Below are 26,157 nucleotides of genomic sequence, written 5' to 3'. Positions count from 1 at the left end.
AAATCTGATATCTGATTCATTTTGGGACCAGTGTCACAAAAGCTTACATTAGAGGAATTCTCCATAAAATCCCTTTCATCACATTACCTCACTAATTCAGTTCCTAAATGATGCAATGTTTCACAGCAGTTGGGTAACAGTAACGTGAGGGAAATAGCAAAACTATCACCTAATTTGCAAAATGGATCCATTTACAGCAATTTCATGAAATAATTATAAGGCTGCATCAAAATGAATACAAATCAGTTAAGCAGCTCGGCTGCGCTGCCCTACAAAGACAAAGGGCAGCAATTACACAACTGTTAAACTGTGAAAAATAGCTCTAAAGATCTATTCTTGTCCAGCCAAGTATATTGTATTGTAAGTGAACCTGATGTTGGCTGATATGTACACAGTATTACCTATGTTCCTTCTAAACATTTGCCTTAGAGCTGAATTTCAGTCGTACCGTTGATGTAGCTATTACATTTCACATTTGTTGGGCAGCACACACAACACACAACTACTATAAATGGCCTCGGTTATTCTATTTTGGAAGTGAAAGGTTCAGTGTGTGAAATCTAGTTCTGTGGAAGTGCTTGAATGGATTTGTGCCGCAAAAGCTTATTTAAGGGGATGAAATGCTAACAAGAGCTGTGGCCTAGTAATCCTCTAACCAGTGGCAAGCGTGAATGCCACCATACGCCACAAAAGGAGCAGTCACACACTCCTGGTGTCAGACACTGGCCTCTCTAACAGAAAAGAGACACCACACTGTCCCTCCCATGACGCACAGGGCTCAGCGGACCTCCTCTTGGAAGCCGGCAAAGGTTTGGCAGGGGGCAGAGGAATCCATGCTCAACAGGCCAGTCTAAAGGGGAGCTCTCTGCAGCTCTGGACTGAGAAAGAAGGAGAGAAAGAAAGAGGGCTGGTCTGCAGAGGCTTGGGCGTTGAAGACTTGGGCTGGCAGATGTTCCTCCAGAAAGCCACTAACAGGATGAAGATAGTCAGCCACGTGGACCCTGAGAGATTAGGCGCGGGTGGGTGGTAAACAGATTAGTCGAGAGGCTGCATCTTTAACCTTCTCACTCCTGTGACACCCATCCTCCAAGTACACATCCAAGCCCACATTCACACGCACTCTCTCAGCCACAGGTTACAGCCTGTACCAGGACACACTACAGCTGCCCTTAGGGATCGAAATCCTCACCCAGAGATCTGCACCTTTCCCGAGCACTCGTCAGCCCTCTGGCCTTTCTATGGAAACCTGGACACAGCGTCTGTGGAAGCATACGCCGTCCCCCAGTGGACCTCAGATAAGTCACTGAAGACCGCTTCCACCTTCTTCCCCAAATGACCGGCTTTGCATCCAAAAGGAACTAAAGGAGTGCATCATGCCATTAAAAACAGGACTATTCTTCACCCTGTTCTTGTTTACCCTCCAAGCCACCAGAATCAAAGGTAAGCTAGCCAGCACTCAGGGGAGAGGTCTAATGCTGTTTACAGAATGGTGTTTGCTAGATTTGTCTGCATCCTTTCGTGAAGTTTAATTGAAGCCCAGGAAAAGTGTTCTCAGTCTGTGAAAGATATATTATTGATTTTTAAGCCCTTTTTTCATAACCTACCTTCTTCTACATCTGCTAATGGTTTAAATGATGGTACAGATGTAACACTTGTTGTTGTTAGCGTTTCTGTATTAAGACATAAAAATTGGCTTGTTATAATGACTAAAAGTTGGCTTGTTTGGCTTTTAGCTTATTTAAAGTGTTTTGGACTCTTGGAAGTAAAGACAGAGAACATGTAGAGAAGAGAATTACCACTTGAGAATGTCTTCCAGGTTTGTCAGACACTAGGGGGCGCTCCTGGGCGAGTCCAAAATGAATGCGCTAATGTGGAGGATTTGAGAAATATGATTAATTATTTTCACACTAAAAATGCACTCATTTTTAAAGCTTTACAACTCCAGCGTCAGCTCGCCAGCTAGTCAGCACTGCAGTAGCAGTAATGCTAGCGTCTGCGTTGCTCAAAATCCATTTGCAGCAGAAAAATAGAAATATACCATTGGTCTTTGCTTTTTTTTAATAAAATGCATCATTCTACTGTCCAACTTTAAAGAAATTGAGGACTCATTGAGGACTCGCTCGTGGGCTCCTTCTTGCATTATACAGTCATTTTTTGATACAACGGGGAAATAGGAAGTAGCCAGACTCTCCATAAACCGTCTGTGGTAGAGAAAGGGGACAATTGGTATTCCATGTTCCTGGGCTCCCCCTGCAGTCAGGAAGTGGAATTTGTGACGATTCTAGACGAGCAGGGAGATACAAAACCTGTATCTAAAGGGAAAGAAACACATAGACTGACATGGTAGAATAATATTACAGGATTTTACACACAGTTATGCTCATCGTGAGCGTTGTCCTGCCTGCTTCTCCAAAGTTAGTGTAGTTAGAAGCACGCTGAGCCCAAAGTGGTAATACTAGAGATGCTAACAAAGTACTCATAGGCAGGTCTGCCTACACTCTGCGGACATCTTTGCGTACCACCGGGCAGTTATTTTCAGTATCAAAAGACCAGGCCCTGACAGGCCGGGACTTTATCCTTAAACCGACACCATGCCGCGCGTTCCGAGAACTTCCATTCATATTTCTAACAGTGCCCGGTCTCCTCATTTATAAGGTCTTTGATGCTTGTTTCCCTATTTGAAGTCAATTGTGCTTCAAAATGATTTTGCTTGACGAATGCTATAGAAGAATAGATAGGCAGACCCTAAAAGAATGGACCCACAACCAAATTCAGCCAGGCTCTGGCTAAAATACTAACATTGAGTTTCCATTTTATATGCATCCAACATCTCCCCTTTACTATTCAGTACAAAGGCTGGTACAATATGCTCAGAAGCCTATTGTACAATAGCACAGACCTACGTTAGTACATCTCAAGCCAGTTCTTTTTTGCCTGTGTGGTTCGGTTGTTGTGTTTGTGCGCTCCTTTCATTAGCAGAGCAGAAACAAAAGGCATTCTGTTTATGGCCGTGTGGGACGCTAATCTTTTCTGGCTTGTAGCTGCACTGTGAGGCCCTCACAGCACAGCCCATTTAGCATCACTGCTCCTCATGTCTGCACATGCGCACTCCAATATCGTAGAGACCAGGAGAGTGGTCATTCACCTCCCCACTTGGTCAGTGTTCATTGAAGAGACCATTGCATGGCTTTGATAGCCCTCACTGTATGCAAACAATTAGGGTACAAGCTCAAACCTGACTACATTTCTTACCGCATGAGTGCAGATGCAAGCCAGAAAATGAGAGCTGACTCACGCAAAGACTACGAATGACAGAGGCTGTTCCTAGTAATGGGCAATTTACAGTGAAAAGCAAATGGGTTGCATTATTTTGATCCATCAGCCGTCATTGTTGTTTAGCGCAGGCTATGGTGGTCAATCATATCATTAGTCATTACTGTATTAAACTTGATTACTTGATTGAACAATTTGTAGTAGAAGGAAAAAAAAACATTCTTTACCCTTTGAACTCTGTTTATTAGTCTGTTATTAATCATAACACAGAAACTACTATGCATTATTTGGAACCAGTCCCACAGAGTTCTATTATAGGGTCTATGATGTTAAAAAAAATTGAAGGGTGATGAACTGAAGTGTGGGCAAATGGACTGGGTTTAGGGAGGCATTTTGGGGCATTACATTTTGAACACAATGAAAAGATTCTTTGATGATGGCATCAAGGTTTGATGATAACAATGTTTTGCATTGCAGAAGAAGTAGAGCTCAATGGGCAAACCCATTATTTGTCACATGCAGTTGTACAAAACCTCCCTGTGCCCACATCCACATTCTCTGGCACTTTGATTAAAAAAATGTATCAAATGTAATAAAAATAAAAAGTACTAGCTTTTCAGTATTTTCCATTATTTATTTCTATTTATTATTGTTTAGCTTGCTAGTTTAAAAAAAGGCATTCACATTCAGTAGGCCATACATGGAGAATCAGTTCTGATTCTGTTCACGTTACTGTTATGCCTTTAACTGGACTCAAACTAATGCTAGTAGAAGAGTGAGCTTCCCTTTAAGCAGGTCTTAATGTCTTAAGAACGTCTCTGAAGTTTGCCACCTGGTCACACAATCCTAAAAACACAGTTCTGCTGAATGTGCTATGCTCTCTAGGCTTGCATAACAACATGGCAACACAGCAGCATTACGTGAAGGTATAAAAGGGCCAAGAACTGATTTTGTTCCTCAAACAGGATGGATTCGAGGGGAATAAGCTGTGACCTCGTTTGAGGAGAGTAATTCTATGGTTAATCTACCTTTTAAAGAAGCAAGAGGTAGAAATGTTAGTCACAATAGCGGTTAAAAGCAGCTAAAAGTGGATGAGTAATGGAACTCACTGATGTGGAAGAGAACAAATCACAAAGGCAATGCTGTTATTAGTACTAACTTTTTTTGAGAGTTGCACTGTGTAAGTCCAAAGTGCATAAATAAAGTATAAAGGTTTACTACCTTTGCAGTCTTGCTAATCTTGCTAATCTTTTGATGGCTGCATCAGCCGACATTTACACTAATGTAGAGGCCAGTGCCAGAGCACGTCTTCAACAAGATCTTGCCAGCAGGAATTAGATAATAGAATTGGCATGGATTGCAATCTGGAACTGTAATTACTTTTGTGAGCTATTTGTCTTAAGGTTTAAGGTAAGAACAGGCGGGTTTTAAATCAGCTTACAAAGCAGAAGACACATCTGATTGTCCAGACAGTGAGCACATACACAAACTACATACACATACAGTTGTGGTTGGTCGTTTATACAGTCTCACCATTTTTTTCTGGGCCAGAATGAGTTACAACAAACATCTTTAAAAGTATTTAATAAACAAATGTAAATTCTTTTTGTGTTTTTCAATTTAATTATTAATTATCTAATTAGATTAACGAACAGGGTCTAAAATTTGCAGGTACAGCACACCTAATATTTGGTTAAATTAATTTAAATTAAATATGGGTTAAATACACACTTAAATGATTGATTCAGTGATGCTGAAAGACTCTTAGAGTTACTTGTGAACAACTGCAAATTGTATGTAAGTAGAAACTACTGGGAGGTGTAGCCACTTTGCCATGGTCTGGAAGAAGAACAATAATTTTCAGCTAAGAGGAAATTGTTTTTGATGGTTAGGAAGAACCCAAGAACCTTCAAGGCACAGACTTGCTATGAGCTGAAAACTGTAGGAACACGAGTGTCACTGTCTACAGTCAAGCAAGTTTTACATTGCCTTAGACTAAGAAGCTGCCATCCAAGAAAGAAGTCCCTACTCCAAAATCAACTGCTCGACAGCTCGACTGAAGTTTGCCGCTGACCACAGAGACAAAGGGAAAGCCCTCTAGGAGAAAGAAGCTGTGTGGTCTGATGAGAAAAATATGTTGTTCTTTTTTGCCACAGTGACCAGATATGTGTTTGGAGGAGTAATAGTAAGACATTTGACCTCAAGCAAATACTGGACTGACTGTTAAGCATGGTGTTGGTAGCAACATGTTCTGGAGCTGCTTTACTGCAAGATGAACTGGTATGCGGACTAACTCAGAATCCTTCAACATAACTCTAAACCTTCCAGTACTATGCAGTCTGAAAGCACTACAACTTCATCACAGATTTCATCGACCTAATGATTGTACTTAACATCTGTGTTACAACAGCCTGCCTGTGCTTCTTAAAGGACCTGATCCTATTAAATGAATGTTCAACATACCAAGCCTAGACTTAACAGCTTTTTGCTGTATTTTGGTGTAATTAAACTGCTTCCGGAAACTGCTCTGATTACTTCAAAACCATAAAAACACACACACACACATTGTCTTGTTGGCAGACCTCAGGAGTGACGATCTATCAGGGATCAGGAACGTCAGATACAGGCATTTCCTAGAGGCAGCGCGACCAGTCAGGCAGATAACCGCTGCACGAGCCTCAGTCGACCAGAGCAGGCATCGAGCAAAGAGATCGGAGCTGTTCAGCACAGGAGTCAAAGTGTGTCCTCAGGAGAGCATGGCAGAGGTCATCTCCAGTCATAAAGCCTACTACAAACTGAGAGGTAGGACATCTCACACTGCACCCCATGAGGGACTGAGAACTGAAAGTTAGGGCCAAATTCAGCCCTCTCATAAATCATAATTAACTTCCTAGTCATCATCTGGGAGTCTTTTGGGAAAGGAGGCAGCATCAGGAAAAAAATGACTAGGAGGACTAAGAACCAAGAGAGATAAAAGTAGTCAACGAGACAATCCTTGCCTCTTTGTTTGCCTTTCAGAAAATGTTGTTTACTTTGATGTTTCCTTAGATCAAAGTTAACGAGGCACTATTGAGAAAAACAAAGGGAGGTCCAATTGAAGTTTATTTTATGCCCCCAAAATAGTGGAATAATGCCTGTCTGGTTATTAGGCAAACATTCAAAAGAATGTAAGTGACTTCAAAAGAACTGAGAGATCAACGTTTCTACATACTGACGATCCTGACACAGTAAATTAAAAACACAACGTTAATTAGATGGGTAACACTGCACATTGCATATCACCATCTGCTCTATTTATCAACGTTGATAATCAGATAACCATTTATTAAATGCCTGATTTCTTTGACACTAAATAGTCTGCCAGGAAGCAGTATGGGAAGCTTTCCAGATTTTTTTGGACAGAGTACCTGACACTGTGGAGTACCAGCAATGGGTATATGCCTGCCAGAGGGACTCACTGTGTGTGGACGACTTGGCCCGAAACTTCAGCAGCACCCAGGAACACCTTGACATGGTGGCCAAGGTGAGAATATGCATATAACAGATGATAGTCACACATTGACCCTGCAGCTACACAAACATGTTCGCCTTACAGTGTGATTTCTTCATGTCATTCCCAGCAAGTGAGTTCTCAAGAGAAACTGGAGAGGTAAGCATCCAGGCAACATTTACATGTTCACATGCTTCAGCCATCAGTCAGCAGGTGAGATTGCAAGTTCCTGATCCTATCAGAGCAGCCTGGTAAAGCAAAGCTACAAGGCTATCACCCACACTGGACTCTGAAGTGATCTACTTAAACTGATGCTAGACTATGTGGACAAAAGTATTGGCTTGAATTAGAATGACATCCCATTCTAATTCCATAGGCTCTAATATGGAGTTGGTCCACCTGTGCAGCTTTAACAGCATGTCTGGAAATCTGCAGTTATTGAGTCAGCAGAGCGTTGGCAGCTTTTATGCACTATTAGCCTCAGCACTCTTTATGTGATTTGCCACTAAGTTGCTGTGGTTTCTAAATGCTTCCACTTTTCAATAATACCACTTACAGTTGATCTTTAGAGCCATTCTGTCACATATGTTTGTAAAGGCAGACTGCATGGTGAGGTGCTTGCTTTTATACACCTGTGGCAATGGGACTGAATGAAACATGGTGTGTCCCAAAACGTTTGTCCATATAGTGTGACTGATCCAAAACAAAAACGTCCTGAAAAGAAACACAGTCAACCATGACCAACTGTGAACATTAAGACAAGAGGAAATGTTACTACTTTTGCTACTATCTTATGGTTGTTTGTTCCTCCCTCCCCACCCAGTGCCCTAGCCACATCTACACCAGGCGAGAAATGTAAGCTCTTATCACTTATCTAAGGATTTCTTTGCTAATTATTGCAAAACACTATTAGCAGTGAATTAGGTAACTAATAATTTCCAACACTGCAGGTTCAAAGACTTCTGGAGATCTGCTTGTTATGGGATTAGACTTGGTAAGTGAAAAAAAGGAAATAGCACCATGCAAAAGTTTGGGCAGCCCAAGAGATTTGAGCTTTTAGAAAACATTTCATTTAAACCCCTAATTGGTTTGGTAGACCTATGGCTTATTTACAGTTATAGCAGGAAGGACCAGGTTATACAACTTTCAAAGCTTTATAGGTACTTTGACTCTCCAAACTTTGTCCCAACAGTCATCAGGAACTGGCTCCTCTATACAGGCAGCTGCATAGCACTGTGACAGTTAAAATAACTGATGCCCACAAAGCTATAGAAGGCTATAAGAAGAAAATAAAGCATTTCAGTTGCCGTTACCTCACTTAGAATGTCATTAAAAATGACAGTTTACAGAAAAGGTGAAGGGCTACATGAGATCCGAAAGACCAAGAAAACCTTCTCGTGGGTTTGCTAGAAAAGCATGCCCTCCATTTTGGAGTGGTGGTACACTGTTCTACTGTGCAGCAATAAATATTATGCGGCACAAATATGACCTTCATGGGAAGTAGAAAACCTTCACTGCTGCATTTTGGAAACAAGTCCTGTGGACTGATGTTTGAAAAAAGGGTCAGAAAAATCTCTCCAATAGTTATGCATAGCGGGGGATTGATCATGCTTAGAGCTTGATGGAAGCAAACTTTACACCTCAAAATTCACGATGAACTACTCCAAGAGGTGCAAGCTGATGATTTTGCAATCACTGTCCCCCAACCAAAATATCATAAACAGTCAAATCTCAAAAGAACAGTGCAAGCAAGACGGCCCTGAATATGAAAAATAGAAGCTTTATGCAAAATAAGGCAGAATAGACGGAAACCCCCCAAACAATAATGTAAAGACTTGTAGCTGCTACAAAAAGAGTTTTTACAAGCTGTGATACTTGCCAAAAAGGGTGTTACTGGTCATGCAAGGTGGCCAAACATTTGCTTTGGGACTTTTTTGTTATCTTGAAACTGAAAGAAATTGGAAATCAGGCCTTTCTTTTAATCAGGTCAGATCTTGCTGTACAAAATAATATCAGGGCTGCCCACCCAAATGTTTGCATCCCACTCTATTTACATTACTCCATAATAGTGTTTTCAGAGTATATATAATATATACTGAAGAACTGTGACTGAGAACGTTGCCTGTTTTTCTGTTGCCTGAAGACTGGAGCTGCAGCCACTGTCCTTGCAGAGCTGGTGGAACACGTAATAGAGTTCAGTGTGACTGTGGTGGACCCAGGTTACAGTGACATACTAAGAGATCCTGACAACTTACAGTATCAAGATGTCAGTCAAAACCTTCATGAGCAGGTGAGGTTAAACCTTTTTACCACAGACTGCACATTTGTACGGTATGCTGAACATATAAGATTTGTCTTCTGGGGAGATGCTGACTAGCAGGTACCCAGCATTCAGGCTTTATCAATTTCCAGTAATGCTTGACATTTAGCTGTAATCACAAGCTTCTTTAGCTTTGGCACAAGATTTAGAATTCTCCACAATTCCACTAAGCACATGCTGCAGAGTTTGTGCAGAACTGATCATCACCACTGGTGATTTACTACATGAGCATGGCACTGCTGGACCAGAAATGAGCTTGGAGTTTGAAAGGAGCTTACAGTTAAAGGGGTCAAAAATGGTAAAGCCAGTTAAGAATGGGGAAACTTCAAAAGCTCTCATGAGATTTGCAAAAAGAAGGCTATTGACCTAGTGTATAATTCTTAGCCATCTGGAACCAATCAATAATAAAAATGTATCAGTTTATTCTGACACTCAGAAAGTATTATTATGCCTAGAATTCACCTGGCAACACCATAGCAATCACCTAGAATACAATATTTACCACAGGAAATTTCCCAGCTGGACTTGACATCCCTCTAGCCCGCGCCTGCTTTTTGCATGGTGCCTATAGGTTCATTTTGATCTGCATCAAAGAGTCCTGAGCAGTACTTCTCTACAGGGAATAGACAAGCTCTGTGTGTGTGTGTGTGTGTGTGTGTGTACTATAGTGACTACTATAGTACTATAGTGACTACATGGGATACCACACTGTCAAGCTTTCACTTAGCAACACTGCAGAAACCACCTGGAAAACCATAGCAACCTCATAGCAACAGCCTAGTAACTGCCTGGAAATGAGAGACACTTTAGCTTTTTAGGTGCACAACTACTTAGTGTTTCTTCAAGTAATTATTATTATTATTATTATTATTATTATTATTATCATCATCATCAAATAGAAAGTACACAGTGTAAGAAAGTCACATTTCTACATATGGCCCAAGACGTGCTGAAAGATGTTCATTTACCCCTCTGCAGATGCTGCAAATTTTCAGCAAACTTCCTGGGTTTAAGGAGATTCGACTGCTGGGATTCCAGTGAGTTGGAACTGTAGGATTCATACAGATATTACACTCCACTGAACTTGAAAATTGACTTTTTGGATGGGTAGTGCTCTTTTACCGGGGCAGGCTGAGGGACAAATAGTTCAGGAAATACACCAAGGTCTCCAATTAGGCTATATGCAAAGTGACTACATCAGTACCCATTAACTGTATTTGCAATACGCAATATTATAAACCATTGTAGGCATTTTAGTCTATAAGCTATTTCTAGAATTCTCTCTTTACAAGAACTGATTATTTATATCTCTAAAAATGAATATTTACACAGTGCTCTATTAATATCACTGATCTACATTCAATCTCTCTTCTCATAAACAAAATAACTGAGGAGATCTAGAGGTGTGGCAGTGCGCTACGCTGTGGTGTTTGAGTCAGAATCTGGCACGGAAGCAGCCCTGAAGGATATGGTGGCAAAGGCCCTGAGTGAGGACACGTCCCTGCCTTTGGACCTTCATTCCCTCAGCTTTGAACCAGGTAAACAAAGTGAAAGATAGAGGAAGAAGCCTTCAGGTGGGATACAAATGCATACCATAATTTCTATGTGCATTACAGAGAGACCGCAAGACCACATAAGGTATTTACCTGGGGACATCATTACACAACCTACAGTGGCCATCTCAGAAGAGAGTATTATGCCCACTGGCATCTCCACAAGAGATGCAGCTTCTAATGGAACACCAGGGAGGAGGGATGAGGAGGCAGTGGAGGGCACCACACAGGAAATATTCAAACGCATGCCTCCGGAGACTACATTAGCAGGCATTACAGAGCAACCCCTTCCTGACACAACTGGAATCTCACAGCTGGAGGAACCTGAGGAGGGAAATCTGATCACAGAGGAGACTCAAATAGCTGAAGGTAATGCCTTATTTATGTTCCCAATACAGTGTAATACAAACAGGAATGCTTATTTACTCTGAATATAAAACACAATTGGCGCTATTAAGTTAAAAACACACTAACTGTCCAAAGTCTTTTTTTTTCAGCATTTATAAAAATAGAGTTACATAAAGGCTTATGCTCGAATGATTGAAATTGTTTTCTAAGAAGTTGACGTGAATTTATTGCCAAAATGAAAAGTCAAGTGAGCTGCATCCTCCATCAGGTGGTTATACTGCCTATGGAGCATATTCATCATAAGCAGGTATTCATCAAGTCTGTTGGAAAAGCACCTCAGGAGGCTTTTTATGAAGCTGCTGGAGAAAATGCCCAGCATCTTCAAAAGACAGTGGGGGCAAGTGTGAAGAATTCAAAATCTATGATAGTTTGTATTTCTTTCATACCTTCTGGTCACTGCTTAATACCATTCTACACTATATATCCAAATGTTTGTGGACACCCCTTCTAATGAATGCATTCATCTTAAAAAACATTGCATGCATTCCTAACAGAGATGTGCAAAAGCACACACAGATTGTCTAGTCTATTTAGAGAAGGACTGCCAATAGAATAGGACTCTCTGGAGCAGATAAGCATGAATCTGCCAAAGGCACCTTAGGCATGGTGCCAACAGGTTCATGTTTTTCTACTCTAGAGAGTCCTATTCTAGAGGGGTATAAAGCCCCCAGCATTGAGCTGTGAAGAAGTGGAACGGTGTTCATTGGAATGATGGGTGCTACATCCAGTGCTTTTGGAGAAGGTTTAGGGAGTTGGGAAGAGAATACAATCAAATTCTTGCAGCAATGTTCGAAAATCTAGCAGAAAGCCTTTCATGGATGGTAGAGACAGTTAATCCAACAAAAGCAGGATATATGTTTTTAAATACCTTTGATTTAAGGGAAAACTATGAATGAGAAGGTGTCTCAATACTTTTGTCTATATTGTTACCTTTGATGTCAGCTCTTCTAATTACAGTCTTCCTGACTCAAACAGATTTCTTTGTCAAATTTCTGTCTTGCTTGAGCTGCCTTGGTCAAATGTTAGTGCTGTTTTTGCAGAGTGGAAAGGTCTAGTGTAAAGCAAATGCCAGGAGAATCCTACTTGCTTAAATATATAGTGTCAACTATATATACTGCTTTTGTTTTGAAGGACCCAAGAAGAACAATACTTTGGATTACTCTTTGAAGACATCGGAATCCCATCAAAATATTGGAAATGAAATTATCATCACAGCTAGATCACCGAACTTTGAAGTAGTAACTACTTCAGTTCAGGCCACAATGGTTACTGTATCTGAAGCTTCATCATCAGCTATGCCATATGTTACCCCCACCGAGGTCTCTACAGAGAAAGCTATAAGGGGTGATGCTATTGCACCTATGGATATTCCTTCAGAAGCTCCATCCTCAGAACCTCCTGAATTCAATAGTCCCCTAGACAGCCCTGAAGTACTTAGTGTAAGCGAACCCAGTGAGTCAGTAGAGTTCCCATTACTACCTAGCACTATAGAGACCATACCGCCAATAGAGCCTCCTCCAGTACTTACCACACCCAAGCCTGTTCCTCCTGTAGACATACCCTCTGTGTCCTCAGCTTTACCAGTGACTCCTGAGAGCATCCTGGATGAGGAGGGACAACTTCTCCAGACCCATTCCCCTGACCAACCAGAGAGCATACCTGATAATGACATAAACATGCAAGAGGATGTAGAGCAGACTGAGGAAGAAACAGACATCAGTGACAATCAAGACTATGGTGGAGAATTCGAGCTAGACGAGCACCCACAGTCCTCAGCTCCGGACATCGCTGCCAGTCATGCCAAAGATCTGGTAGTGTTTTTTAGTTTGCGAGTGACCAACATGGTCTTTTCAGAAGATCTTTTCAACAAGAGCTCTTCGGAATATAAGTCCTTGGAGAACACTTTTCTGGAACTGGTAGGTAAACTCACCCTAATCTTTTGTTATCTTTGTCTACATACCTTATTGTCCTTTCTCTACTGTTAGCACAGGCTTTGGCGGGATACGAGTGTTTATGTGATATTACAAATAGGTTCCTTTATTTTTCTACAAAAGTTTGTTTTTTATTATTTTTTATTATTTTTAAATAAAATTTGTATTCTTTTTAACTAAGGAAGAGTTGAAATGTGTAGTAAATGGTACTCTAAAATTCATTTTCCCAAACCAGTCTTCAAAGACCTTCAAACTGTGGATATTTTTTGCCTTACCCCATGTCCTTTTACACCCAAGCCAGTTAATCAAATCTTGATTGCTTGGCTCAGATGTGGTGGGTGCTAGAATAGAGCAAACATTTGGACATAAGGTCTATTCATGACTAGGTACAAAAGCAATGAATGCAAAGATGAAATTCATATTGTTTTTCATCAATCTGCTGGTTGGTTGTTTTTTTCAACTAGAGACAATTCCCTGAACCCAATAACTTGCCAAACCCAGAGGCTTCCAGTAAACAGGCTGAGAGGGAACAGCGGACATTAGCCTCAATACCGGTACATTCATAGATGAACTGTCTTACATTAATCTTTCTTCGGATGCATCTCAGATTTGATTCCTAACACTTACTAACACTAACTTCTTGAACTCAGTTCAGACTAAGGTCTAACTGAATTTTTTGTTTAGCATTAGTGCTGGGCAGTATGGCGGTTAATACCATTTACAATTCGTCCTGCGGTCCACATTTCTTACATATCGTAATACCGCTATGCTACAAAAAAGTGCAGAATGAAACTTAGTGCTACATTATTTAGACACAACACAAACAGCTCAAATGCTTAGTGTAGTGTTGATAGCGACAGTAAACTTGCACACAACCGCTACTGAAGGACCCCTGGGCCGTTTTCACATCTGTCTGATGCATAGTAAACCCACTTGCTTCTGCTCTTGATTATGGAGGAGAGATGTTGTAAGTCCTATAAGACATATTTGGGAGAGGTCGTCATCCAGCAAAGTCTGTAAGACACTTCAGCTACAATCACACAGTAATTTACAAAATCTTTAACAGGATCTTTAACTTGCTGTCTGCTTAACATCTCTCTCTCTCTTTCTTTCTGACTTGATACACACATACACACTTACTTGTGGGGTGCCAAGCACTTTCTGAATAAGCTAACATTAATGTTGAGAAACTAGAGGCTTTCTGTTCAGTTCACAAACAAAAAAAAAGAGGTCTTAAAGAAAGCAACAATGGCAGGTGTACCTGTTTATTATTCAGTCCTGTTTTACACAATAAAAAATATTTACACTTTTGTAAATAGCCTGTACTGTTAACCTGTTAACCTGTAAAGGCAGACCTACTGGTTTTAATAGGATTTCATTTGAAAAAGAAGGCAATTCATTTGGCAGTTTCCATTTTCAAATTCCACTTTACTGGCATAAATAAGTAATATATGAATAAATGAATATACCATGATGTATTGTAAAACTGCCAATATCCTAAAAAAAAAAATAGAGTGAGACCCTTTTGGTCATACCACCCAGCGCTGGCATTAATCCAAGCTAACAAGCAATTTACAAGATTTTAGTCAGCCACCTGTGTTCTCCAACATGAAGACATTTCACATGTTCTGAATGATGTCTCCCCATGATCACATCATTGCTTTTCTTTTTTCTTTTTGTTTTGTATACACACACTGCCTTATGTGGTAATTGCTCAAGAGTTGGCATTTTAGGGTTTCTGGGGAAATCGTGGAAAGGGGTGTGTTGTTCTGTAGTAGTGTAGAGCAAAATGAGGAAGCCATGGAGGAAGTCAAAACTTGACAACAGGGAATCTCGTTTACTTGTCTGGCCACTGTTGTTTTCGCATATAACAGATTAAAGTGTGTGAAAGAGTGTGTGGATATATGATTCAGTGTGTCTATTGTAATGAAGAAGTAAATTTGTTGAAAAACTAAATTAACAATAAAGGTTCACAGGGTTCTTTAAGTGGTGACCTAGAAGAACCATAATTAGTGACCTATGAGATGTGTAAGTGTGAAGAACATCAAGAGAATTCTTCAAACCTTTACAAATTGCCTAATACTGCTTAAACTGTGTACGAGGCCAGAGTTGATGGTGGGTGTTTGAGTGTAGTGTCTGGTGAATGGCTTGTACTAGTCCAAGTTCTGCTTCATTATATGGATAAACTGCATCAGTGATTTGATAGAGTGTCTATGAAGCTTAAGCTCAATGCTGGCCATGCAGCAGAGTGAGCCTTTTGTGAATCATCATGAAAAGGCTTTCTTGTGCTGAAGTACTCTTAGCGTGGCAGGACTGAGGTGGTGTGTAATCAGGTGACTAAACACTATGCCTCACTGCTGAATGACTGCATAAGAGGCTTTGCATAATGCTGCTCCGGACAAACAGCATGCATGCCACAGACGAAGAAAACGCAAGTCTTAAAGTCGTAAGGCAGCAAACATGTAATCACTGCAAGTAGAGTGTAAGACCTTATTGTTCTGATTGAGTCTGGATGAACTGTTATCATGTCTACCTTCTATTAGTCAGCAGTTGTAATGATTTTATAGATCCAGGCATAATGATATGGACTATATTAAATAATATGGCACTAGGTGAGCATTGTAACACTAGAAGCAATCATATCCAGCTCATTTAACGCCCTATTATAAAGGCAGAAACTCCATTTCCAATTATAATTGGTTGCCCAAGACATAGTATTACGTTTTAGATACTACTGATGTGTGGAAATTAATGTTGATTATGTAAACTGGAAAATTTAGAAGTGGTCAGAAGTTGATCGGCACTGGTAAGTTACAAAGCTGAATGACCATTGAGGTAGATGCTGCTTTATAAATGGGCTTTTCAGAGTCATTTTCTTATTAGTAGAAAAGTAGAAAGTTTCCTTCCAGAATTCAGCACTTAAAGTCTTCAACACCATAGCCCATTTATAATTCAACACTATAGTAGTTCTCATTAGAATTGGATACATTGACTATGCTAATATTAGCATAAACCTATATTTGCACTTACAGTTGTGGTTGCAAGTTTACATACATTCATTGTGGACATGATATGAGAATGAGTGTACAACAAGCACCTAGTTTCTGGACGTGCATCTTACATTTTTCTGAAAACAACACAGGACACAGATTATACATATTACTGGGTCACAATATCCATAAAGCACACCTAATAATTAATGGCCTTTATAATTACCCCTTAGCAAGTTGCACCAGATCCTTCAGACTGAAGTCTGGTTGGATATTTGACCACTTTTTGACCATTGCAGAGTTTGAGTGAAGTGGAGTTCAGATAATATTGCTGGTTTCTTGGCACAGACCCAACTTTTCACATGTTTTCGAAAGGGTCGAGGTCAGGACTTAGGAAAGGCCATTTCAGAAGCTTATTGTTAGCCTGCTTTATCCATTTCAGCGCCACCTGTGATTAGGGCTGCACAAGATATCACTGCAGCATTGCCATTGCAATGTGGGTGTGCGCATAGTCACATCACAGCATGTGCAACATTGTGGAAGGTATTTTTTAATATTTCAGTATATATTGCAGAAAATAAAAACTATTGCAATGTCATTTTTTCCAATATCGCGGAGCCCTGCATTGTATGGCTTTGCTGATTGTTTGAGGTCACTGTCCTGTTGGTGCACCCAATTGTATCATCCAAACACTTTTGTCATATCTGACCATTGAAATGTCCTCCAGAAGGCTTTTTTCATTGTCCATGTGGTCAGCTGCAAACTGTCGCATGTGTTAACTCTGAAGCAGTGACTTCTTTCTCTTGTACCATCTTTCTCTTCTGCCCCCTGGAGAAAAAGCAGTTCAAAGAAAGCACTGAAAGCACCAGTATTACCATGACCTTCATGTCCATGATGAGTGAATGTAAACTTTTGGGCAACAACTGAATTCAGACCTGTAGCCCCTGATAGGCTCTTGCTTTACTCCTGTCTCTACTGGTCTGAGTAGCAACCATTGTGACTGGACATGGAGAATAAACGCTTTTACACTTTTATGAAAGTCAAGGGCTGAGGTGAATGTGTTATTATTATTAATATTACACTCAGAAGGTACAGAACAGGTCTGCATTGGCAAGGCATTCCAAAATCAACCAGTAGATACAAGCGTAATGTCAGTAACAGAGTTCATATTTGTGGTAGACAGCAAAGTGTCACGTGGCTCCGTCAATAAAATAAGGAAAGACCTGTAGTAGAGTGTTTTCTGAGACTTTGAGACTGCTCACGGCTTGCCTTAAGGGTGTTTTAAGTATTCTACTGTCTAATAGATGTTGAAGCATGAGGTGCTCTATACGGAAGAGTTCCACCTGTGCTGCACTGGAGGTGAGAGACTGATCTAGATGGGTAGATCAGCTAAACCTCCTAATAAAATTGCAGTTTCCTGATATATAGGAGACCTTCTTTTTTAAAGTATCTTGGTTTTGATTGATGGTTCATAATGATTAATTACATTTTACAGAAAGAATGATCTATAAGTGTAAATGTTTAATTTTTTCTTCTTTCTTTCATTCGTTCGTTTCTCTTCTTCTGTAAACCCACAATTATTCCATTCTCTGTTCAACCTCTTAAAATCTGAATCGTTGAATAGATACTTTGCATTGATTCAGTGTTCCGTTCTTAATATGGTCTGTGTAGCATTATCAATTAACAAACCTGAAACCATCACTGACCCCATTTACACCTGGTCACTTTCTGCGTCCTGAGTATCAGGGTTATATCTGGACAAGGCCAAGCCACACACTGAGATGCATTTGAGCCACATGTTATATTATATAAGTGTAAACGCACCCATCTCTTCAAGACACATTTCACATCCAAAACTCTTCCCAGTACAACCCAAACAGCAGTAATAACTGTCGCACAACAAGCACATTTGCATATTCAGTCCCACACAGCAATCGGATTTCAGTCTGACTAACGTTTGACTACCAAGTATATAATCTTGTTTGGATACAATCCAGTTACTAGTCACACAAAGTGGCCAGGTGAACGGCGCTTGCACATAAAAGATGTAGCTTAATGTACTAACTAATTTCCCAAGTGGTCTTTCATGTTCAATTACTGTTGTAAACTTTGCCACCTACACTTTTGAGTATTTGAAAATGACAAGGATGTTTAGAAACTGAGCAGGTTTACTGTGATAAAGTGAGAAAGTAAGACATTGCTGAACTCCCGCAAAAGGAAAAGGCTTGATGTTCAACTTTCTACTGAACTGTTTTATTAAAGGATGACTAAAATTACCTTAATAAAAGAAGCTGTAAAGTGTGAATAGTTATGGCCAAAGGAAGGTTGTAATAGTTTATACTCTGTAATAGTAGTAGTTTATACTGTTTAAAGCAAAACTATGCAGCATTTTACCATAAAATATCAGCTTTAAAATCATTATGCTCAACAGATCCATAATAGGGAGAATGGCGCCTACCATCATTATTCCACTGGTAACTGCACAATGTAACTCTGGTGAAGTGGGAAAACAATGCTTGTAAGAAGTACATGGAGCAAAGTGTGTAACTTGAGTTATATTAATGTAACATCCTCTATATTACTCTACCACATCAGTCCACTTTCAGTGACAGTCCTGTATATCTCAGCTTGTCCAGAAATGCATGTAAAAAGTGTGTCATTAGTGGTGGCTTAAAACATGAATTAGACACACTATTAAAATAATGGTGCTACAAATGGTTCTTTGAGCGATAGAAGAGCCACTTTCGGTTTCATAAAGAATTCCATAAAGAGTTTGAAGACCCCACAAACTTTCTCTTGATGCAAATGTTGTTTATCAATTTAAGGGTCACATCTATATTACAAAAATGGTTCTTTATAGAACAAAAATTGGTTCTTTTATGGCATTGTTCAAAGAACCTTTGGTAGCACCATTAGCCCAGGAGCAAGAAATGCCAGTTCTCACTTAGTTTTAATGTAATACACATTGAGTAAATATTTATTGGGATATAAATGTAATATATCCTAAATGCTGTAGCATAAAATAGTAAGCATATGATAGGTCAGTTAGTATTAGCAATGTGTCAATGTCCAGTGAGAAATGTAACCTATGCCACTGGATGTACAAGAGCACAGCAAACTAATCGAACGTAAAACGGCAAGGCCAGAGCAGAGCCATCCTGCGCGTACTAATCAAGCACTCTGTGCAGGGGCAAAAGCATGAAAGTCATCCACAATGGTTTTGCCAGGCAAGCGTGTTTTCATCAGTCATTTCAACCAACAGTACAGTAAGTGATCATCCTGTGAGCATTACCCCGGTGGTGTAGGTTTCGTTTCAACATTAAGAGGACCGAATGCTCATACCAGTACACACATCATAGGACTACTGTTTCATGCACAGTATTAACGTTGTGAAATGTTATGCTACAAATGTGCAGACAAAAATAAAAAACCTTACCTTGAGAATATACTTCATATTCAGACAGAATTATGTTACAATATAATAAACATATAGTAATGCTATCATTTGAATTGTTATTAAACTGATATTAAACTGATATTGCGCTATTAGTCTCCTCATCAACGTTAGAGCTGCTCACAACTCATAATAACGTTAAAAACTGGCTTCATTGTGCAAGTTTTACCAGCAATGGAAACCTAGATATCATTACATGCAATTTAGTATCATATTCAGACATTAAAAAATGAGCAGTGGAAAAAAGGGACATATTCAGAAACCAAACCCCTCCCATTTAGGTGCACTCTGAGACTAAGGCCCTGTCCACACCCTGGATATTTTCTCTGAACTATGGTCTGCTCTACACATAAAAACAGTGGTTTGGGTGACTGAACAACAAGGTTTTTGAAACACTCTCCAGGGTTATGCCATTAGACTATGACATGACATACTGTGCTCACATTTGGAAAAAACTACAAAACTCTTACTCAACTGTCTGATCAGGAGTGTGTGGCGAGACACCGGCAATGTTAAAAAAGATCCTATGGTAGATTTGTTTTTTAATTTGAGACGTTTTTACCTAGGACAAGTGCTCACTTGTGCTTTTTTACATTTTACATTTTAGGATGGATGTAGATGAGGGCCTATGTACATGTAGATGGAGCCTAAAATACAGGAATGCAATCATGTCCAAAAGTCCTGTTTTAAGATCCCACATCATCTACAGGCCAGTCTTAAAACACTGTCCATCATTTATGCACTACTGGTTCTCTTTCTGTTCATGTTTATGTTATATTATCTTAGTTCTAATTAGCCCATAAAATTATAAGTTGGTCAAATAAGTTGGTCAAATAAGTTGGACCAAAGCTGCTTCTGTTTCGGGGAGAGACAGGGTTTATATTACTGTTCTACAACACATCAGGGTAGCGCAAAAGGATGAAGGCAGGTGTCACGTGAAGTAGTTAGCTTAATTTGTAATTAGCCACCAAGTGCAAGTTTTAATCCAGAGGAAAGCTGCAGCTTGCAGTAGGCAATACGTTGACAATAGTGTACATTATCACAGATAATCTGCACGGTTTACCTCCCTTTTAGACATTCTTGTCATTCTTGAACATCTGAAAAATGGTGCTATCTGTAGCGCTAGTCTACTACAGAAAACACTCATACAGGATGTTCCACACCATAAAGACAAAATGCTCAGGGGACATTCCAGAAACATACTGTTACCTGTGTATTTAAACCTTTTAAAATATCCTTATAAAATTATATTTAACAACCCTTACAATACATTGTGGGTGTTGTGTGGGACAGTTCACTCCACTACAAACTGAAGGAAACACGAGTCTCCAAAATGTATCCAAATGAAGTGTTTTGAGTAGAGGTTTAACAATGAATTGATCAAGATTTACATTCAGTGCATCAAGGAAACTAGAACATTGTACTGACTCATGTTTTCCCTTCACTTCTTCAGCTTCTTCCATACCTGCAGTCCAATCTGACTGGCTTTAAGGAGCTGCAGATTCTTAACTTCAAAAATGGTAGTGTTGTGGTAAACAGCAAGATGAAATTAGCCAAACCGGTCCCATATAACGTCACAGAAGCTGTGCACTGTGTTCTTGAAGACTTTTGTAATGCAGCATCCAAAAGACTAGACATAGAAATCGACCCCGAGTCAGTGGACGTGGCAGCAGGTAAGGAGATGGCAGATCTCTGCATTAATGAAATCAGACATAGTTACAATAATGTGTAATGAGATTAGAGGATCAGAACATTCATTCTCATCCACCTTCTTCGATTTCCCAAGTTGATGATGATGATCCATGCAAGTACCTGGACTGCAACGAGTTCTCACGCTGTGTGGTGAATACACTGACGGCCGAAGCGGAGTGTTTATGTGATCCCGGCTACAGCACAGAGGACGACCTGCCCTGCGAAAGCATCTGTAACCTCCAACCTGACTACTGCTTGAATGGGGGAATATGTGAGATCATACCAGGGCATGGAGCCACCTGCAGGTACCTCCAAATTCTAATTAGGTGTTTTCTGATGAACTGCAGAGATGGAGAAGGGAAAAAAAGACTTATTATATTCCAGGTCATTGAAACGTTTCTATTGGTCTGTTTATTATGATAATTAGACACAGTGAACAGCACCACTGTTAACAACTGATATACAGCATATATATATATATATATATATATATATATATATATATATATATATATATTTATTTATTATTGTCATTATTATTATATTTTATATTATTTACATTCATGCACTTACCTCACTCTGAGTCTATACTGTACGCAGCAAATGTGGCTTGCTGAGTTGCTGTTGTCATTTGCAAAAGTTCAGGTGCATATACGGTTGATCCAAGTTAACCAATCCTCTTTTGAAAACACACTTAAATATGGCTTTAATATACAGTCATATCAGAATATTATGACCTACCCAGCTGTGAGAATTACCACCCTTGGTTTGAATGCCCCTAGCGAGGTGTGGTGGCATGAACTGTATAAAGTGATGGAAGGTCTATATCATTATAGAGGTCAACTGGTTCACAGTGGAGCATTGATTGCTCTGTACAACTCACCATAATTGTTATAGCTCATTGCTTAACACTGTATTAGAATTATTGTAGCATGTCAGAAAGCGCTAACTTTATGGGATGTTCTGGAGGCATAGCAAGGTATACCAAGAATGCACTTATCGAGTGCCTCCCAACAGCATAACAGAGCTGTCCCACAGGCCATTAATGCCAGAAAGCAATTGACGCACCAGTGTGGACCAGTCAACCTACCTACAGTCACCTAATACAGTCCATTCCACAGGTCTCGCTAGTGTCATCTGAGCCTAGGCTGTTTATTCCCACAATTAGGTAGGTGGTCATAATGTTCTGATATGAAGGATTTGCTTACTTATTCTTTCTTAGAAAATCAACAAAAAGGTGGCCAAACTTTTACATCCAACTGTATGTTGGCAGACTTGCTCGACATGTCTTCTCTCTTAATTGTTTTAGGTGTCCTGTGAGTAAATTCTGGCATTATCACGGAGAACGCTGCAATGAACTGGTGTCTGTACCAGTCGACCCACTCCTTTTCGTAGCGTGCCTGGTTGGAAGTCTCACAGTGGTTTGTGCTGTGATAGGCATCTTGGTTTTCATCAATAAGAAATGTATACGGACGAGAAAGACTGTGACACTAGTGTAAGTTCTTTTCTTTATTTTTCTCTGTTTCTTTATCATTGTTTTTTTTAGACCGATGGCTCTTCTTCAATCGTCATTTATGTTGGGGGTTAAAATATCCTGGTGTTAAAAACCTCATCTCCTTTAAATTATAGGCATTCACACTCCTCCCTCCCCTTTGAGGGTACGATGAGAGTGAATCCTGTTTTTGAGAATGACGAAGGTATCTTGACTCACGTGTCGAGCATCAGCTATCCTTTAAGCACTGACTCTGGGTCATCTCAGCTCTCTGACCATGGCACATTTAAGTCAGTCGAAAACATACACCTGAGTTTTGAGGTAAAGTGTATGGCTCGAAGGCTTTTCCGAACTGGATCTCACAACTAACCCATTTCTAACCTCTCATGAGCTGCACTAATCCATGTGAAACCAAAACAAAGCCAAATTCTTTAACTCAAGCACAGTATGGTCTTTTCTAATATTAAAGCTATGCTAGATACACTTACAAAGCATTTTATTAGGAACACTATACTAATACTAGCTAAGGGCTGATCTAAGGGCAATTCTGGTCTATTTTGACATAATTGCAAATATGACTGTAATAAAACTAAATTAAAGGAAAAGGGAATAAAAATTACTTGCCCTCAAGTGAATCTCTATTAACCTAAAAAAAAAAAAACATGCACTAATAATAATACAGAAATATATAGAAAAAAATCATATATAATAATAATAATAATAATTCAAAGTCACTCTGTGAGAAAGAGCAAGAAAACTGACTAAAATCATACTTTAAAGTAATATCAACCTCTTAGCTGTGTGGTTGCTGTGGTGCAACAGATAACATCACTACCTACCACTGGTCTGGGCGCTATACCAATAAGAGTTCTTGGGCAAGACTCCTAACACTACATTGGTCCACCTCTGTAATACGAGTAACCCTGGGAAGTCGCCCTGGATAAGGGCGTCAGCTAAATGCCGTAAATTTAATCAGTTCTTGGGATATCTGTACCAGCAAACTTTGTAAAACCTTCAAGAAGTTGATAAAGTTTAGGAGAACCTATACTTTATTAAATTATTATTAAATAAAAATAAAATAATACATTAAATTAATACATTTATTTCTGACATTAAACATTTAAAACATGGAATTTAAACAAAAGGACAGAAGACTTATACAATTGGACAAAAGCATACTTAAAAGTTTAGAATGAAAACATTTGATTTATTTAAAAAGAAAGAAAATATCAAATTAAATTAGGATAAAAGGTGCCATTAGAGGATAACAACAGGGTAGAGCTAACTGTTTTAAAGTGAGCCGAAAGCCTACTAGACAAACATGTCTAGGAGGATACAGAAAAGACATGAAATAAATATTTATGTTTTGCTTAATGTTAGTACTTTCTACCATTAAACCCATTACATAAACTGTGATACACTGTCTGTGTTTCAGTCCAGTGAAAGACTTCACTTTGTCCTGGTCCTGTTTTTTAAAGAAAGGTCAGATATTTAAAACACCTCTCAACAGACGACATTCAAACAGATGGCACTGCATGGGTTTTTCCTTTCATTTGTCGTGACTAATGATAATCAGCATTTCTTTTGCAGCATGTTGCTTCTCTAACATAATAATGCCTCTCTGGACCAACACTAACACTAGTGCTAAATGCCTGCGTCCTTGTCTCAGCTCAGCCAGTTCAATCGTTTCCTTGCTGATCTCTTTGTTTATTCATCTTCAATTCACAGTAGCCTGTGTCTCTTTTTACAGGTCCCCAGACAACTCTACACAAGAAGGTCAGAAAAGTTAGTGCCAGAAATGGTTGATTTCCACCACTGTATACCCCATCATGAGGTACGTGCACAGCTTTCTGCGGTTAGAACACCACAATCTCCAGTCATGATCTTGGAAAGGACTGCACATATACATATTATTACCAGGGTAACTGCCAGACAACATGCACATTTACTTCAGGAAATTTAAAACACAATATATTAAAAAAATGAATTGGTTTGCTTCAAGCTGAACCAATTCTGCTCTACCCAAACACAACATTCCTAAACTGGCCAGAAAATAATATAAATGAACTTCAGTTTTTTTCCATAGGAACCTAATACTGTTAAATAGGCCTGGAAAGCTAGCAACCTTTGAGGAACATGTGGCCAGAATAATAAAACCATGTTTTTATGACTGTGTTATTAAGGTGTTTTTATTAAGGTGTTATTAAGAACACCTGAACACTCACTCATTAAAAAGCAATTATCTAATCAGCAGTGCAGAGCATAAAATCACTCAGATACAGGCCAGCAGCTTCTGGTAATGTTGACTATATCTCGTACTGGTGATCTCTTGGGATTTTCAGTACAACAGTCATTACAGTTTACTCAGAATGGTGTAAATACTGAAAAACATCCAGTGAGTAAAAACGGTTTGTTGATGAGAAAGCTCAATAGACAATGGCTAGACTGGTTGGGGCTGACAGAAAGGCTACAGTAACTCAAGATAACCACCTTGTACAATTGTGGTGAGCAGAAAAGCACAGAACTGCTAATTAAGTAATGCCCAGTGTTTTTGCAGGTCACATTAATACTTTTTTCCCATCGTGTTATGAAAAAATGTGCTTTAGGATTTGCTGCAAATATTGCTGTATGTTCACCTAGCAACAGATTCTGTTTACTACTTCTCAATAAAAGCAGAGCGGTCATGGTAGGTTGCCCTCGCTTTCCCAGCTTTACCTAATGCCCTGCTGGCTGTAAGTGGGTACCATTTTACCTCTTTGTTACATAAGAGTGGATGGTAATCTGTTTCCCAAGTCTTTTCTTGGTCTCCAGTGTTTGCAATATTTTTTTGCCATATGATTGAGACATCTGACATACACAAGGTTTGTAGACACTTGCTCCTGCAGAGTTGCTTTTAAAATCATGGTTTTGCCTTCTGCAAAGGCCTCAAACTAGCTTTTTGAACATTGCTGTGAGGATTTAATTGCGTTTGGCAAGAAGAGCATTAGTGAGGTCAGGTACCAATAATGGATGATTTGTTATAGATCAAAAATGCAACTCAAGCTCCAGCACTTTAGAGAAGTCAGTTGCACTGCTGCACAGCGCAGTGCTGGAGAGCTTTATACCTCTCTATCTACCGGATGGCATTGGGCATGGTGTCTTTAGACTCATGCATGGCTGCTCCAGAGCATCCTGTTACAGTGCTTTTCTATGGTGCTTAAACATGCTGTGCATGTGCAACTGAATGCCTGTGCCAGTAATGGGTGCCCTGTAAAGTAGCTGAACTCACTCACTAAAAGGAGTGTCTGGATACTTTGGTATGTATAGTTTATATAATGAAGAAAAGAACAGCATGATTGAAATGCTATTTTCAACCCTTTTCTTTTTCAGACATGGAGGGTGTCTAATGAACACAGGACCTCATGTCTTCTGAGGGGACCTGACAGCGAAGGGTTTGAAGTGACCGTTTTATGATGGTGACTTGATGACGACCATTTCTGAACTCAGCTTGGCACCAAAGGTCTTCAGTGGTCTTCTAAGCAAACTATATTCAACTCTGTTGCTGTTTTTGTAGA

At 39.6% G+C, this 26,157-nt stretch overlaps 1 protein-coding gene across 1 annotated transcript; it reads left to right on the top strand.

Moving 5' to 3' along the window:
• Window positions 1-1,373: 1,373 nt before the first annotated feature.
• impg1b (interphotoreceptor matrix proteoglycan 1b) lies at window positions 1,374-26,157 on the top strand. The gene is made up of 18 exons (XM_072690458.1): window positions 1,374-1,440; window positions 5,854-6,075; window positions 6,630-6,796; window positions 6,894-6,922; window positions 7,587-7,618; window positions 7,714-7,757; window positions 8,907-9,053; window positions 10,062-10,120; window positions 10,479-10,621; window positions 10,700-11,005; window positions 12,176-12,960; window positions 13,440-13,529; window positions 20,873-21,092; window positions 21,206-21,416; window positions 22,421-22,606; window positions 22,741-22,924; window positions 24,354-24,437; window positions 25,973-26,157. Exons 1-18 carry the CDS (start codon window positions 1,374-1,376, stop codon window positions 26,054-26,056), a joined length of 3,060 nt encoding a protein of 1,019 aa, XP_072546559.1. The 3' UTR covers window positions 26,057-26,157.

This window comes from Salminus brasiliensis, chromosome 10 (assembly GCF_030463535.1).
Source record: "Salminus brasiliensis chromosome 10, fSalBra1.hap2, whole genome shotgun sequence".
Classification (NCBI taxonomy): domain Eukaryota; kingdom Metazoa; phylum Chordata; class Actinopteri; order Characiformes; family Bryconidae; genus Salminus; species Salminus brasiliensis.
The sequence above is the reverse complement of the archived record's forward strand: the minus strand, read 5'-3'. Positions and strand labels throughout refer to the sequence as shown.

Bases quoted from the DNA above. Each gene is read 5' to 3' on its own strand.
- impg1b (XM_072690458.1), top strand. From the start codon at position 1,374: ATGCCATTAAAAACAGGACTATTCTTCACCCTGTTCTTGTTTACCCTC. The intron at 10,622-10,699 runs GTAAACAAAGTG...TGTGCATTACAG, and splicing joins TTCCCTCAGCTTTGAACCAG to AGAGACCGCAAGACCACATA. The intron at 11,006-12,175 runs GTAATGCCTTAT...TTTGTTTTGAAG, and splicing joins GGAGACTCAAATAGCTGAAG to GACCCAAGAAGAACAATACT.